At 35.7% G+C, this 12,081-nt stretch overlaps 1 protein-coding gene across 2 annotated transcripts in view; it reads left to right on the plus strand.

The window, feature by feature from the left end:
• Positions 1–12,081, plus strand: part of SYN2 (synapsin II) — a 145,030-nt gene that overhangs the window by 50,213 nt on the left and 82,736 nt on the right. For both annotated transcript variants that reach the window (XM_003641989.6, XM_040646674.2), the window contains exon 4: positions 16–172. In XM_003641989.6, coding sequence (XP_003642037.4) covers positions 16–172 — 157 coding nt within the window. The remainder of the gene's footprint in view (positions 1–15; positions 173–12,081) is intronic.

Genomic DNA, 12,081 nt, shown 5'->3' on the forward strand with positions numbered 1-12,081 from the left:
TCTCTTCCTTGCTAGGTCATTCAGACCTGATTTTGTCCTTGTTCGGCAACATTCATTCAGTATGGCAGAAAATGAAGATTTCCGAAACTTGATCATTGGACTGCAGTACGCAGGCATCCCTAGTGTCAACTCCTTGGAATCAATCTATAACTTCTGTGACAAACCATGGGTGGTAAGTGATGTACTGAAAAAGTTCTCTTGGTGCAAACTTAGGAACTGCTTCTGTTTGCTGCTTTAGTTCTTGCTCATGAACGCTGAGTGACCAACTGTAAAGTCACAGAGCAGTGAAACATTTATGAGAGGAATAAAAAGCAAACTAAGGTATTTAAACCATTTTTTCCCCCTAAAAGACAGTGTAGGCAGTGTGGAGATAGAGAAAAATATTTGTGGTATAAATACTGAAATAAGTGAGGAAACTAATGGAAAGCCTATCCACTACTAACATCCTTCCTCAAGTGAGGAACGTATTCACAATTTGTGTGGGAAAAGCAAGCTGAGAATATTTTTCATATTTGTGGTTTTGAACATAATTTAAAGACTTTTAGCCAGTGTTTTCCTCATGCCTGCAAATTTTTTGGGGCTGTGCTTCAGCAAGGAAACCTGAAGCTATTAGTTTCATCATTTGAAAGCTCTTTTCATAATCTTGGGCACATTGGGTATGAGCTGACCTTTTTACAGTTAAACCTGGAGTAATGAGGCACATTGGAGAATCACTGATAAAGTTTCAGTGTAGAAGCTAATTCTGCTTCTCACTGCATACTCTGTAGTGATGGAGGTAGACTTGGTTGATATTTTTGTTCATAGAGAACAAAAATAGCAGGAACAAGTTAAAATATGATGCTGTATAAGATGATTATGGATGGTACTATCATTTCCTTTAATAGATGTGTTCAGTTGCCAAGACCTAATGAAGCTTTAAAAAATACTACTTGCTATAAGTAGGCAGGAAGTCCTGTTTTTTTCCTCTTGATGCTCAAGTTAGAAAATAATTTAGTATAAGTATTTTTCATGCTAAAGGAAAGCTTTATTGTAATACTTTGTGGCCTCAAAGATGTTTATTTTGTCTTACATTTAGTTTTGAAAACCACTGCAGAATACTGTCAGTGTGTTGAAACATACATATCTTGCAGTTAATTTTATCATACTTGCTGCAATAAGCTACAGCAGGAAATAAAGCATTGGTAGAGTATTCACACCTTTCCAGAATACCTATTGTACATTGCTGAATGAGGCACGTTTAAATGCAATAATTATGTAGTAAAAAGAAACCAATATTCTTCTGGTGGCATTAGTGTGGTGGCTCTTCCTACACCAAACCAAGATGTGTTTCTTCCAACTGATCTCATTTCACAGATGTAAAATGAGCTGATTCTCATCTCTGATAATAGCTGAGAGTAACTGAGTGTTGTAGAAATACTTGCTGTAATAACTGCCATATCTGCTTATGTTTGATTATTTATTATGTTTGATTATTTATTTTCATATATTCTCTCTTGGGCTTAATTTTCAGTACTATTTCCAAGCCCAGATATGAATGGCATTACAATTTTTTTGATCTAAGCTTACTTTATTCAAACATAAAGAAGAATGGTTTTTGTTTCATTGACAGTTTTCTACTTTGCTATTTCTACCTCTGACAGCCAGGATACATTTTATTTGAACTGCTTAAATTTTACACAATCTCAGTACATTTCACATCTCTTGGATGTTTCCTCTCAAGATATCTATCCTGAAGAAGTTTTAAAGTATTGGGTTACTTGTTTCAAGCCAACATCTTTCACTTTAAAATTTACTGCCGTATTTCCTTATAAAGTGAATCTTAGCATCAGAAGAGAGCATATTCAGCTACCATGAGTGTCCATGTCAATTTTGCAGTAGTGCAAGTAAGCAAAAATGTGCATAGACAGATGGTAGATTAGAGTCATCCCTTCACAATGCATTGTGGTTGGCTTCCTGAATAATTCTCCTGTTATCATGGAAGATCTGATATTTTTTTATGGATGATACTTCTATAAAAAATTGCAGATTTAAAAACATGACAGTACAAAGTAAAGCTACAGATAAAACTCAAACTATCATCCTTACTAGTTGATAAGAAATAGACCTTTTCCATAATGGAAAATTTGATTTGCAGAAGTGAATTAAGATTCTATAACAGCAGAAAAACACAATGGAGTGTTAAAATTCTATAACAGCAGAAAGACACGAGGACTCACTGCGTTGGACCCTAGGGCTGAAAAATTACTGAATTAGCTGTGGACACCAATCGATTGTATTTATGTAAGTGTAAAATCAGGAGCTGTATCGATTTTGTAGAAGGGGAAGTCAGAAGTTATGCTAATTATAAGAGGGCCGTGGAATAGAACGAGTTAGAATCCTAAATACAAGGTCTTTGTTTCCTAAGTTACTCTATTTCACAGTAACAGGTCTTTGCCTTTATTAGAATGTAGAACACAGCATTTTTTTCAACTCAGGAAACAGATTGGCATCCTGCATAAGAAACTACTGCACATTCCTGTAATTTTTTGATAGAATACTTTACACTGCATCTGCAGATGCAGGATTCTGTGTCACTGCCAATAGGCAGTCAGCAAGTTTGTGTTTAAACTGTGTATATTATTGAAAGATGGGAGTGTGGTGGGAAAGTTGCCAGAACATAATCAAAACATTTCTAAAATCAAGTCTTAAATCCTGTTTTCTAGTGTTGGGACATACATAGTTCCTTCAAATGCAAGTCAAAAGTTCAAAGCACCGTATAGCCCTTTGAAAATTTAAGATGCTAGCAACTGTGGCAAAGAAAATATTGAATTGAATGTATGTGTGGTGAGGTGTTTGCATACTGAAATATGTTAATGATTTGGGTTATTACAGAACTTCTCTTATTTCACTTCTGTGATAATACCACCTACCTCATGAAAAATGCATGATCCTTGCTTTTGAGATGGTTTCTACTTAAGTGCTAGTATGAACATCAGAACTCAGGTTGAAAGCATGAGTTTTACAAATAGAGACTATTACTAAGTGCTTATTGAGCTGTGGAAGAACTGATTTAAGGTTAATAACTTCTCACAATAATTGGAATGTTTCCTTGCATTGTCATGTTGCAAAGTCATAGGTTCTAATGAGATAAATTTGGCCTAGTTTAATTTATAGTTACACTGGGTTCAGTTGATACAGAAACATATGTTTTATTTGCTGGATTTGTAATCTATCTTATAGTACTCAAATCTAGTTGTGTGCAGAACCTGTTACCTCACCTACAAAACACCAGGATTTTTTAGACCAATTATGTTATTGTCTGTTGTACTTCAGAAAAATTAATTCCAGAAATAGGTAAGACCTTATTTCACTGAGGCTTGTGAGAATGTAATCTTTCTGGTAGTATGTTATGCAAGTAAGCCAAGTATGTAATTGCAGAGGACAGAAGTAATTTAAAAATCTGAAAACAATGCCAATGCTTGAAGTAATCTTATGCTTCTGATTATTGCTGGGGTAATATATTTGAAAGAAGAATAAAATCCATTGCATTGTGTTGATATTTTAAAGAAAATATATAATTGTTTTGCCAACATTTTTTTTTGCATACTTTCTATTATCATCAATGTGAAATTTGATTGTACAAATGTTTGCATCAAGTGAACTCTGCCCTTGATTTTTACGTTTAATTGCAAATATTGATGATAGAAGCACAGTCTTGGAGTACTACAAATCACTAACAGTGATCCATAGTAACTGTTCATCCGTACTTTGTATAGCAAATATCCAGTAAGTGGAATTATGAAGTGAGATAAAATTTAACAGGTGAGGTTACTTAATATACAAACTCTGGCTTCCGTGTCGGGAACTGTAAGGTTCAGGTTCAATGTCCATAGCTGCTATAAATAGAATACTTTTTGATTAAACCCTGGCTATGACATAGCAGTTACTTTCATTACACAAACTGAATTGGTGTTTCTAGGTTCAGATACTGATAACACTTTAACAGAGCATAGATGACAATTCCTGCAATTGTATGTACTAAATATATACTTTTGAAGAGGAAGAAAATCCTTGTGTAATCAACCTGATTCCATGATGGCTGTTCTGACTCTTCTACTGAGGAGGAAAACCATAGCAGCATCTGTAGCTGTCTGTAAATCTGTTTTTTCGTTAGCGTGCCTTGAGAGGCTGGTTGGTTTAGAAGGATTCAAGGGTATATTTACACATTAACTGCACACTCATTCTGGTGAAGGAGATGGCAGAACCTACAGAAAACATATGAGCATTATGACCTTAGCTGCTGCCAAGCTGGTGGAAGCACTTGAAGCAGAGTTATAATCACAGAAGGGATGTAGGAGCCCACTGTAGTGTGTCAGGCTGCTGCGTAGACATAACAACTTGTGAAGGGTGTCTGTCGCTGCATAGATGGGAAGGCTGGATGCTGAGCAGGCTCAGCTTCTAGTGAAGAAAACTGTTGGCATAGTGACAAAGTGCTCCATCACTGTCCTGTTCAGCAGTGTGGAAAATGAAGGGAGAAAAATAAGAATTCTTTTCTGGTCAACAGCTGCAAGAGTGGAATTAAGATCCAGAAAACAGACTTATCTGTATTTTAAAGATACCTGAAAGATTCTGGCTTTTCTTATATAGAGTTCCAGATGTAAGCCTGTATACAAAAGATCACTATGACTTTACTTCATTATAGGAATTTATTGCTATTAAAGATTTTATATGCCAGAGAAGTGTGATAATATACTCTGTTATGCCAGAAGTGATTTCCTTGCTCATCTGCATTCATTCTGAGGCTGATGATATTTTTTTCCTTTTATCAGACTTGATTGTATTATAAATATCAGTTACTCTTTGTGCCTTTTCCTACAGTTTGAGTGGACACTCAAGTGAGTTTTGAGCAAGTTTGAAATTTTTTCCATCTTGCTCCTTTTGCCAAACTTGCGTAACTCCATGGCTTCATGTGTTGAATTTTACTTCTGTTGTTTTTGCAGATTTTCTCCTTATTTATCTTCATCTTTCCCTTACTGAAAACTTTGTTTCTCTGTCCTCACCTTCCTATTCTGGAAGGTTGTTTTTGACCGTCCTTTGTTGCTTTCTGATAGTATGGTATTTTCCCCTGACATGTTTTCTCCTTCATTTGTTGTATAAGAAGTTGCACTTCTGTGCTTTCTCACTCTTCAAGATATACTTTCATAATCTGAGCTGCAGGCTGGGGCACTGGCAAGAAAGTAACAGGCACTCTGCAGGGTGAAGCATATAAAAGAAATGAGCTCTGTTCATTCCAGCTTCCTGTTGACAGAAATTATTGAAGCTATGCCAGTAGGCAGACACAGGCACATAGATAAGTTTCAATATTGTGTCATAGTGTTTTCTGGAGAATGAATAACAGATGAAATGAATGTCCATAAGAAGAAAAGTCTTTTTGAAAATCTATTTACTGTAAACTTAATTTTATGAGTCAACCTACAGTGCTATTTTGTCTTAATGAGATAAAATATAAATTTCTCACCAAATAAATTGTTTTCAACCACACTATCAAGACTGATCTACCTGATAGAAAATACTGGGGACAGCGAGCAGCCAAAATATGGGAGTATGTGGACCCCACCCACTCATGCCATTTTGTATCCTTTTTCTACTCTTTGACTTCAGGAAGCTGTGGTAGCAAAAGCAGTTCCTTCATTTCAGGAGCGGAGACCAAGGGCTGCAACTCTCTTCCTCAAGCACTGAAGATTTGCTTTCTTAGGTACTGGATGTCATTGCATGACTGATAACGTCTGAACAGGTTCATGTCACAATGTGTGGCAATCCCCTCAACAGATTAAATTTGCCTCTTTGAAGGCAATTACTCAAAGTGAGGATATATATATATATATATTTTTTTTTTTTAAACCAGTTTTGTGGCTCGTATTCAAGCAAAGGGTATTCTGTAGGGCAGCCAGAGAACTAACAGTCCACATGTGCTATTCTTTCAGTCCTGATCTGAGCAGAACTTTAAGCAAAAAAACTGTAGTTTGCTTCTCCATCAGCCAGGGGAGATTTTGGTGTCTTTGCTCAGTCTGCCAGCTAAAGCTAAAACACACTGATGGATTTGTAGTGCAAGGGCTGAAAGTAAATTCACAAAACTGTGTCAAAAGGAAGGTAAAAACATTTTAAGCTTTTTGGTTAGAAGTAACTTACTAGCAAGTTTGAATGCTAAGTTGGAGCAAAATACATAGAAATTTTTTTTTTAAATAATTACAAAGGAATCTACATGCAGCAAACAGTCATTTCCCGTTTGTACCTAGTTATAGAGAAATTGTAACTTCATTCATGCAATAAAAAGCAGATATGGATTTGCTTAATTTTACTTTCCTAAAATATGAAAGTTCAATGAAATTACTTGAGAACAGCAGAGAACTTTAAATAATGAGTATGCTGCAGTGCAGTGGATTTGTTTTCTTTTTCATGCAGCATGCATCTTGTACAGCACTGTATTCATAAATCTTTGAACTATGAAGTACTTACATGCAAATTGATTATATTTTTTTCCTTTGACTAGTAGCTAATGCTATGAGGCTAATTTAATGCAAAAGTAGTTTCATATTTTTTTCACTACATTCTTGAATTTTTGTGCAAAGTTATTGTCGCTTTGCCCTGTTCTTCTCTGCACTAAGGAGCAGTAATGGGAGCTCTTGACATCCATTGTGGACTTCCATTGCACTGAACATTTCCAGGGGCAAAAAGTCGAAGCAGATGTCTACCAATTTCTTAGCTTCTACTGAAAAGAAACTATATTTAAGTAAAGTCTAGAAACTGCCCTACCTATCACTAACATTCCTGTTCTATGAAGTGCTTCTCTAGTTTACAGTTCAGTTTATATTGCTATAGAGCACAGCGCAGTTTGGATGCTGGCCACCTCAGAGAAGTCGTGAGACTTTCTGTGCTGGACTCGAAAGAGAGTATGTTTGCTGATCCTGTCTTGGGGGATAGCATTCCACCACTGGGCTTTGCCAACAGATAATATGGAATTTTTTTATCAGTTTTCCTCATCTTGTAGCAAGAAGATTGGGAAAATTCATGTAGGTAGGAAGCCCATATTGACCGAGTTTGAATTTTGTGAACAAATTTGTACGTGCACATGATTGTGTCTATGTACATTTCGAGAGAGGAAAAGATAACTAGATATCTAGGCAGTTTTAAAGTAAGTGTTTACTTTTCAACAGTTCTGTATATAAATAATGCATTGTTTCTGAAAACTTCATGTTGAGACATCTGAACACCTGAAAAAAAATTCATTAACTTACAAGGGTCCTTAACAATGACATTGGAGGGCTGTATCTGCAAAAGTACTGTATGCATTGTAGTAGGGCTGACTCTTCCTATCCTACTGTGAAGCTTCATTGAATTATATTTCATTATTTTCTCAAAATAAATATTTTAACTGGAGAATCTCATACTGGGGGAAGGGAACAACAAAAAACCCATGCTACACAGTAAAATCTCTTTACTGTAGCGAGACTGAAATTCTTCTGAGAAGTGCTTAAGCACATGCCCAAGTCTCATTAAAGTAAACAGGTGCACAAATGTTTCCTTGAGCAGGCAACTGAACTCAATGTTCCCCTAACAGTGGAATCAACTGCACATTCTTATTGCTGCCAAGTGCACCCAAGAAAGAGTTTTTATTTCAATGACTCAGTTCATAAAATTGTTTTTTTCTATCTTTTCATTCTAAAATAAGAAGTTCCAAAAGTCATCTTGATTTTGGCTGCATGATATGACTAGTTTGTCAGAAAAGAACACCTCTTGATTTGTTTCTATGCTTTGTGCTTATAACAATTATTTTTTTAATTCTCATATTTCCCTTAAATCTCACTTTCCTCAATGTTTGGACATTTTGTCATTGCCTCTTTCATTTAGTCAAGGTGTTCTGCATTGCCAGATGCCTTGCTTCTCAAATTTGCAAGTCAGGATGAAATGTTTTTCTATCTCTGACTGTGATCCTCTTCGAGCTTTTTTTTTTTTTTTTGCTTTTTTTTTTTTTAGCATCCTGCTTTTCTAACTCTTGGTGGGGAAAAAAAAAAATTACTCTCATGAGAGCAGTTTATACGTGGGAGCTCTGCACCTTTTCCAAGGGCATGAGGATTTTATTTAGAGGTGACTTTTGTATTATCCTTTTGAAGTTCTTAATGATTTGTTTACCTTGTCAGATATAACTGATGGAAAAGTATTTCAGCAGTTATTTACAGATGTGATTGGAATTGAAGTGAGAGGAGATGTATTTATACTGCAGGAGAGCTGTGGAAATCAAATAAATGCCTGTGGAAATTCTGGGTAACGTGAAGCAGAGACTCCCAGATCTTTCTGGGAAGGATCAACACGATCCACCCAGGCTCAATAGCTTCATTTCAGTAGATGCAGATAGACATCCCAGTGGGTAAGGAGGGAGTTGAAGATGAAGAAGCTGAGGAGATCGCAGCTGCAGTCAAGGGGGAAAGGGAGGAAGGGAAGCAAAGTACAAGATGCTTGTCCCTGAGTAATGGGCTGAGCAGCAGGACTTGAATAAAAACCAGTGTGGAAGGGCAGCTCAACTTGGTGATCAGCACCAATATTCTCGTGTGAGGCTGGACCCCAGAAGGGTTGGGGAACAATCCAGTTAGTTGTAAAGTTACTGCTTTAATTATGATGCAGGTTCCCTATAACTCATCTTTCCATTTGCAGTCCAACTATGTTATTTGGCTTTGCATAGTAATAAAGGAAAACTATTGCAGGAACATTAAGATCTTCTGTCAGTTCCCATCTTATCTGTATTCTGTTAATGTACCCAAACTGATTTGTAGGCAATGTTTCATTGTTAAGTTACCACGTCAAACTCTGAATTGGCTTTGAAAGTTTGAATACTTTCATTAAGTTGTCTGTCAGATCCTGCTAACAGAAAGTACTGAAGTTACAGTCTGCTGTCTGTTCTCCGTGATTCTCATAGTAAGTATCAACACATCAAATGTGTATATACTTTTTGGAAAAGTACTTAATGTTTACTAAGTCATAATAAAGGAAACATAGTTGAATCACAGCAACGAACCAGTATTATGAAGAGTGCAAAAAGAGTAATGCAGGTAGTAGAAGTGAAAAACCAATACCAGCAAATACAAATACAGACACTGTAAAAAAAAAAAAAAAAAAGGGGGGGGGGGGGGGATGATGAAAAATCTTAGTTAAATTCACTCCTTCACAGCACAACTCTCTAATATACCCTTCCACAGAATCACTTAATTTCTTTCCCTGCTGAAGGGCCTACAAGTGTTTGTTGCTCGGTCTGCTGGCTTCCAGGGGCCTGCTATCTGTGCTAATGGTACTGAGTGTTTGTGCTTTTGAATGTTTCTTACTATGATGAGGCAGCCATGTTTCCCCTGAAGGACCAGACTTACATGCCACAATCTAAAAATGGTTTTTCTTCATCAGGACACTTTACAGGGTGGGATCTGAAAGGGGTTAAAAAAAAAAGTCAATCTGTCTCAACATTTGGTTAACATAGTCCAATCTTCCAACTGTTGTTCATCATCTGCTTTTAAGAAATATATGTTCAAAGAAAGCTCTCAGAAATACTGAATAGCAAAATTGTTGGAAACTTTAAAAATTTTACTTCAGTAACTTTACCCACTAACACTGATATGCATTTAATTTATTTGGAAAAGGGTACATTTTCATTTGGGAATACAGGAGTAAAATGCTCACAGCATTATCTCAGTGGTCAAAGATAACTTAAATCTCAAAAGCAATGTTTTTGTTTTTGTTTTGCAACATAGTGATCAACTTTTTTTTCCTTGTTTCTCTACTGCTGGGGAATATCAGCTCACCTGGTTTAGAGTGCACATCATCATGTGAACGTTTAAGTTGTTACCATGCAGTATTAGATAGCCCCTTGAACTTTTTCCATTGTCAATTGAAGCCAGCCTTAAATCGTAAAAGGCACAGATAGTGAACACTCACAATAAAGGAAAATCTGACAAAAATGGTCATACAGCATGTAGGTGAGAGGCACTTCCCTAGAAGGGTACAATTTAATAGGCAAATGTGAAGTAGTTTGTTGCATCAAAATTTTATTCAACATACCATGAAACTCTCCACTGGAATGGACAATGTTATAACATATCCTTCCATCTGGAAAGAGAGACTAGAAACTTGCTGTAATTAAAGGTAACGCAAAGCACCATCATATCTAATTAATTTTTTAAAGGAAAAGTTTGCAGTTTGTTCAGGAAAAAAAAAAATACAAGCATTTCAGGGATGAGATGATTGTAATTAAGCATATTTTAACTCATCTAAAGCAATAAGTCATTATTCAAATCTTTGAGATTAACCAAGTGACTTTTTGCAACCATTCACTGATAGAGTGTGATGTGTAATCAAATCTATGGCATTCTATTCTTAGTGTAACAAATCCCATAAAGCTTCTGTATCGAGTCAAGAAATCATTATCTTTCTGATTTATTATTTCTTATTATCTATATCATACTTTATTGGAGAGGAGAAAAAGTGATTTTATCCTATTCTTTTTGAGAGGCACAGTCTCTGAAGGAAGACTCCTGCTGAAATATTAAATTCTTTGAAGTTATTTTGTTTCATGACTGTGAAAAACTCACAGGACTTTTGACATTCCTACAAAATACTTTGTATACATACCATGTAGCTCTGCCAGTGTCCTCTGTTTCATGAACATCCCATACCTGGGAACATTTAGCACAGGATTAGATAGTAATTCAGTAGTTCATAATCTAAAAATACCTTGCTCTTGCCCAGGTAAGAAGGTAATAAACCTCACTGTGGTTTAAAGGCCTAATTTAAGGTCAGACTAGCTAGTGCAGTAAATTGAAACACGTTCAAAACTTTATAGACAGAACATTAATTAGGTCATTTTTGTACAGATTGTCTTTTTTCCCCCTTCCTTGGGTAAGGCCTACAGACAAATCAGAATTGTAACTGCAGTTTCCAGCAGGCCATTAAAATCCAGTCCAGGTAGAAAAGCAGAAGAGATACACTGAATATGGGATACCACACTGCGTTTGCAAGCTCTGTGCATCTTCTCAGCTATCCAGATAGAGCAGGATTTTCAGAAGTGGTAATTTGCTTCAACCTGTGTAGCTGATGGTTTTTTTATTTATTTTTGGTTCAACTGCTCAAAAGGAAAATAGAGAAAATGTAGTCTAGATCACATTTAATTGCTGTTCTGTTTTAATGAACTTCTTGTTAATTTCGTTTTTCATGAATTGCCCAGTAGGATTCAAGGAAAGTAGGAAGAACATTCAGTAGTTTATGGATGTACAACTAAAATGCCAGAACTATTATGTGAATTTGGATTGAGTTTATCAAATCACTTATTTAGGGATAGAGTTCAACAAGAAATTCCTAAAATTGTAGAAGTGAGTGAAGCAGAGATCCATTTGGAAATAGGGATAAATCAGCCCCCTGTCTGTGGGATATCTGACTTCATTTATCTTCTCTGCCTCAGGAAATTTAAACCTACTTTTCCCATGTGCTATTCCATAGCTTAACTACTAGATTATATGTATTTCAGACTGATACATGTATATTATATGTGGTTAGTACTATTTTAAGTAAGTAAACATTTGTCAGCATTGATATGAAATACAGCTTTCTTATGTCTTGAATGAATGTCATTATCTCCACAAGGAGTATCATTTTTCTCACTGTCTTTCAGTAAAAATGGGGGAAAAAATCAGAAAAGAATCACAGGAAATCCTGCAAATAATTTTTTAAAAAAGAATTTTACCTAAAGGTAGATTTATTACCAAATGATTTATGTTATCATAATGGTTTGGCTAAAATCATGTATTTAATAGACAGTATTTCATCATGAAATTTTAAATTTGGTTCTTGAATAAGGACAGGAATAAATAGTAAGTTGTCAGGAATTCTATTCGTAAACCACCTTATTTTGGTAGCTGTGATAATATTTCCTTTCCTTGAGGTCTGTTTTCTACAGCACATATCCAACTCAAATTTTTTAGGCTTCTGGTGAAAACTATTCATCGTTAAGGTATTTTCCACTGGCCTTCAAAATTTAAATATGTGTTTTACCAAACCTAAGTAAAC

The sequence above is a fragment of the Gallus gallus genome, chromosome 12, assembly GCF_016699485.2.
Source record: "Gallus gallus isolate bGalGal1 chromosome 12, bGalGal1.mat.broiler.GRCg7b, whole genome shotgun sequence".
NCBI lineage: Eukaryota > Metazoa > Chordata > Aves > Galliformes > Phasianidae > Gallus > Gallus gallus.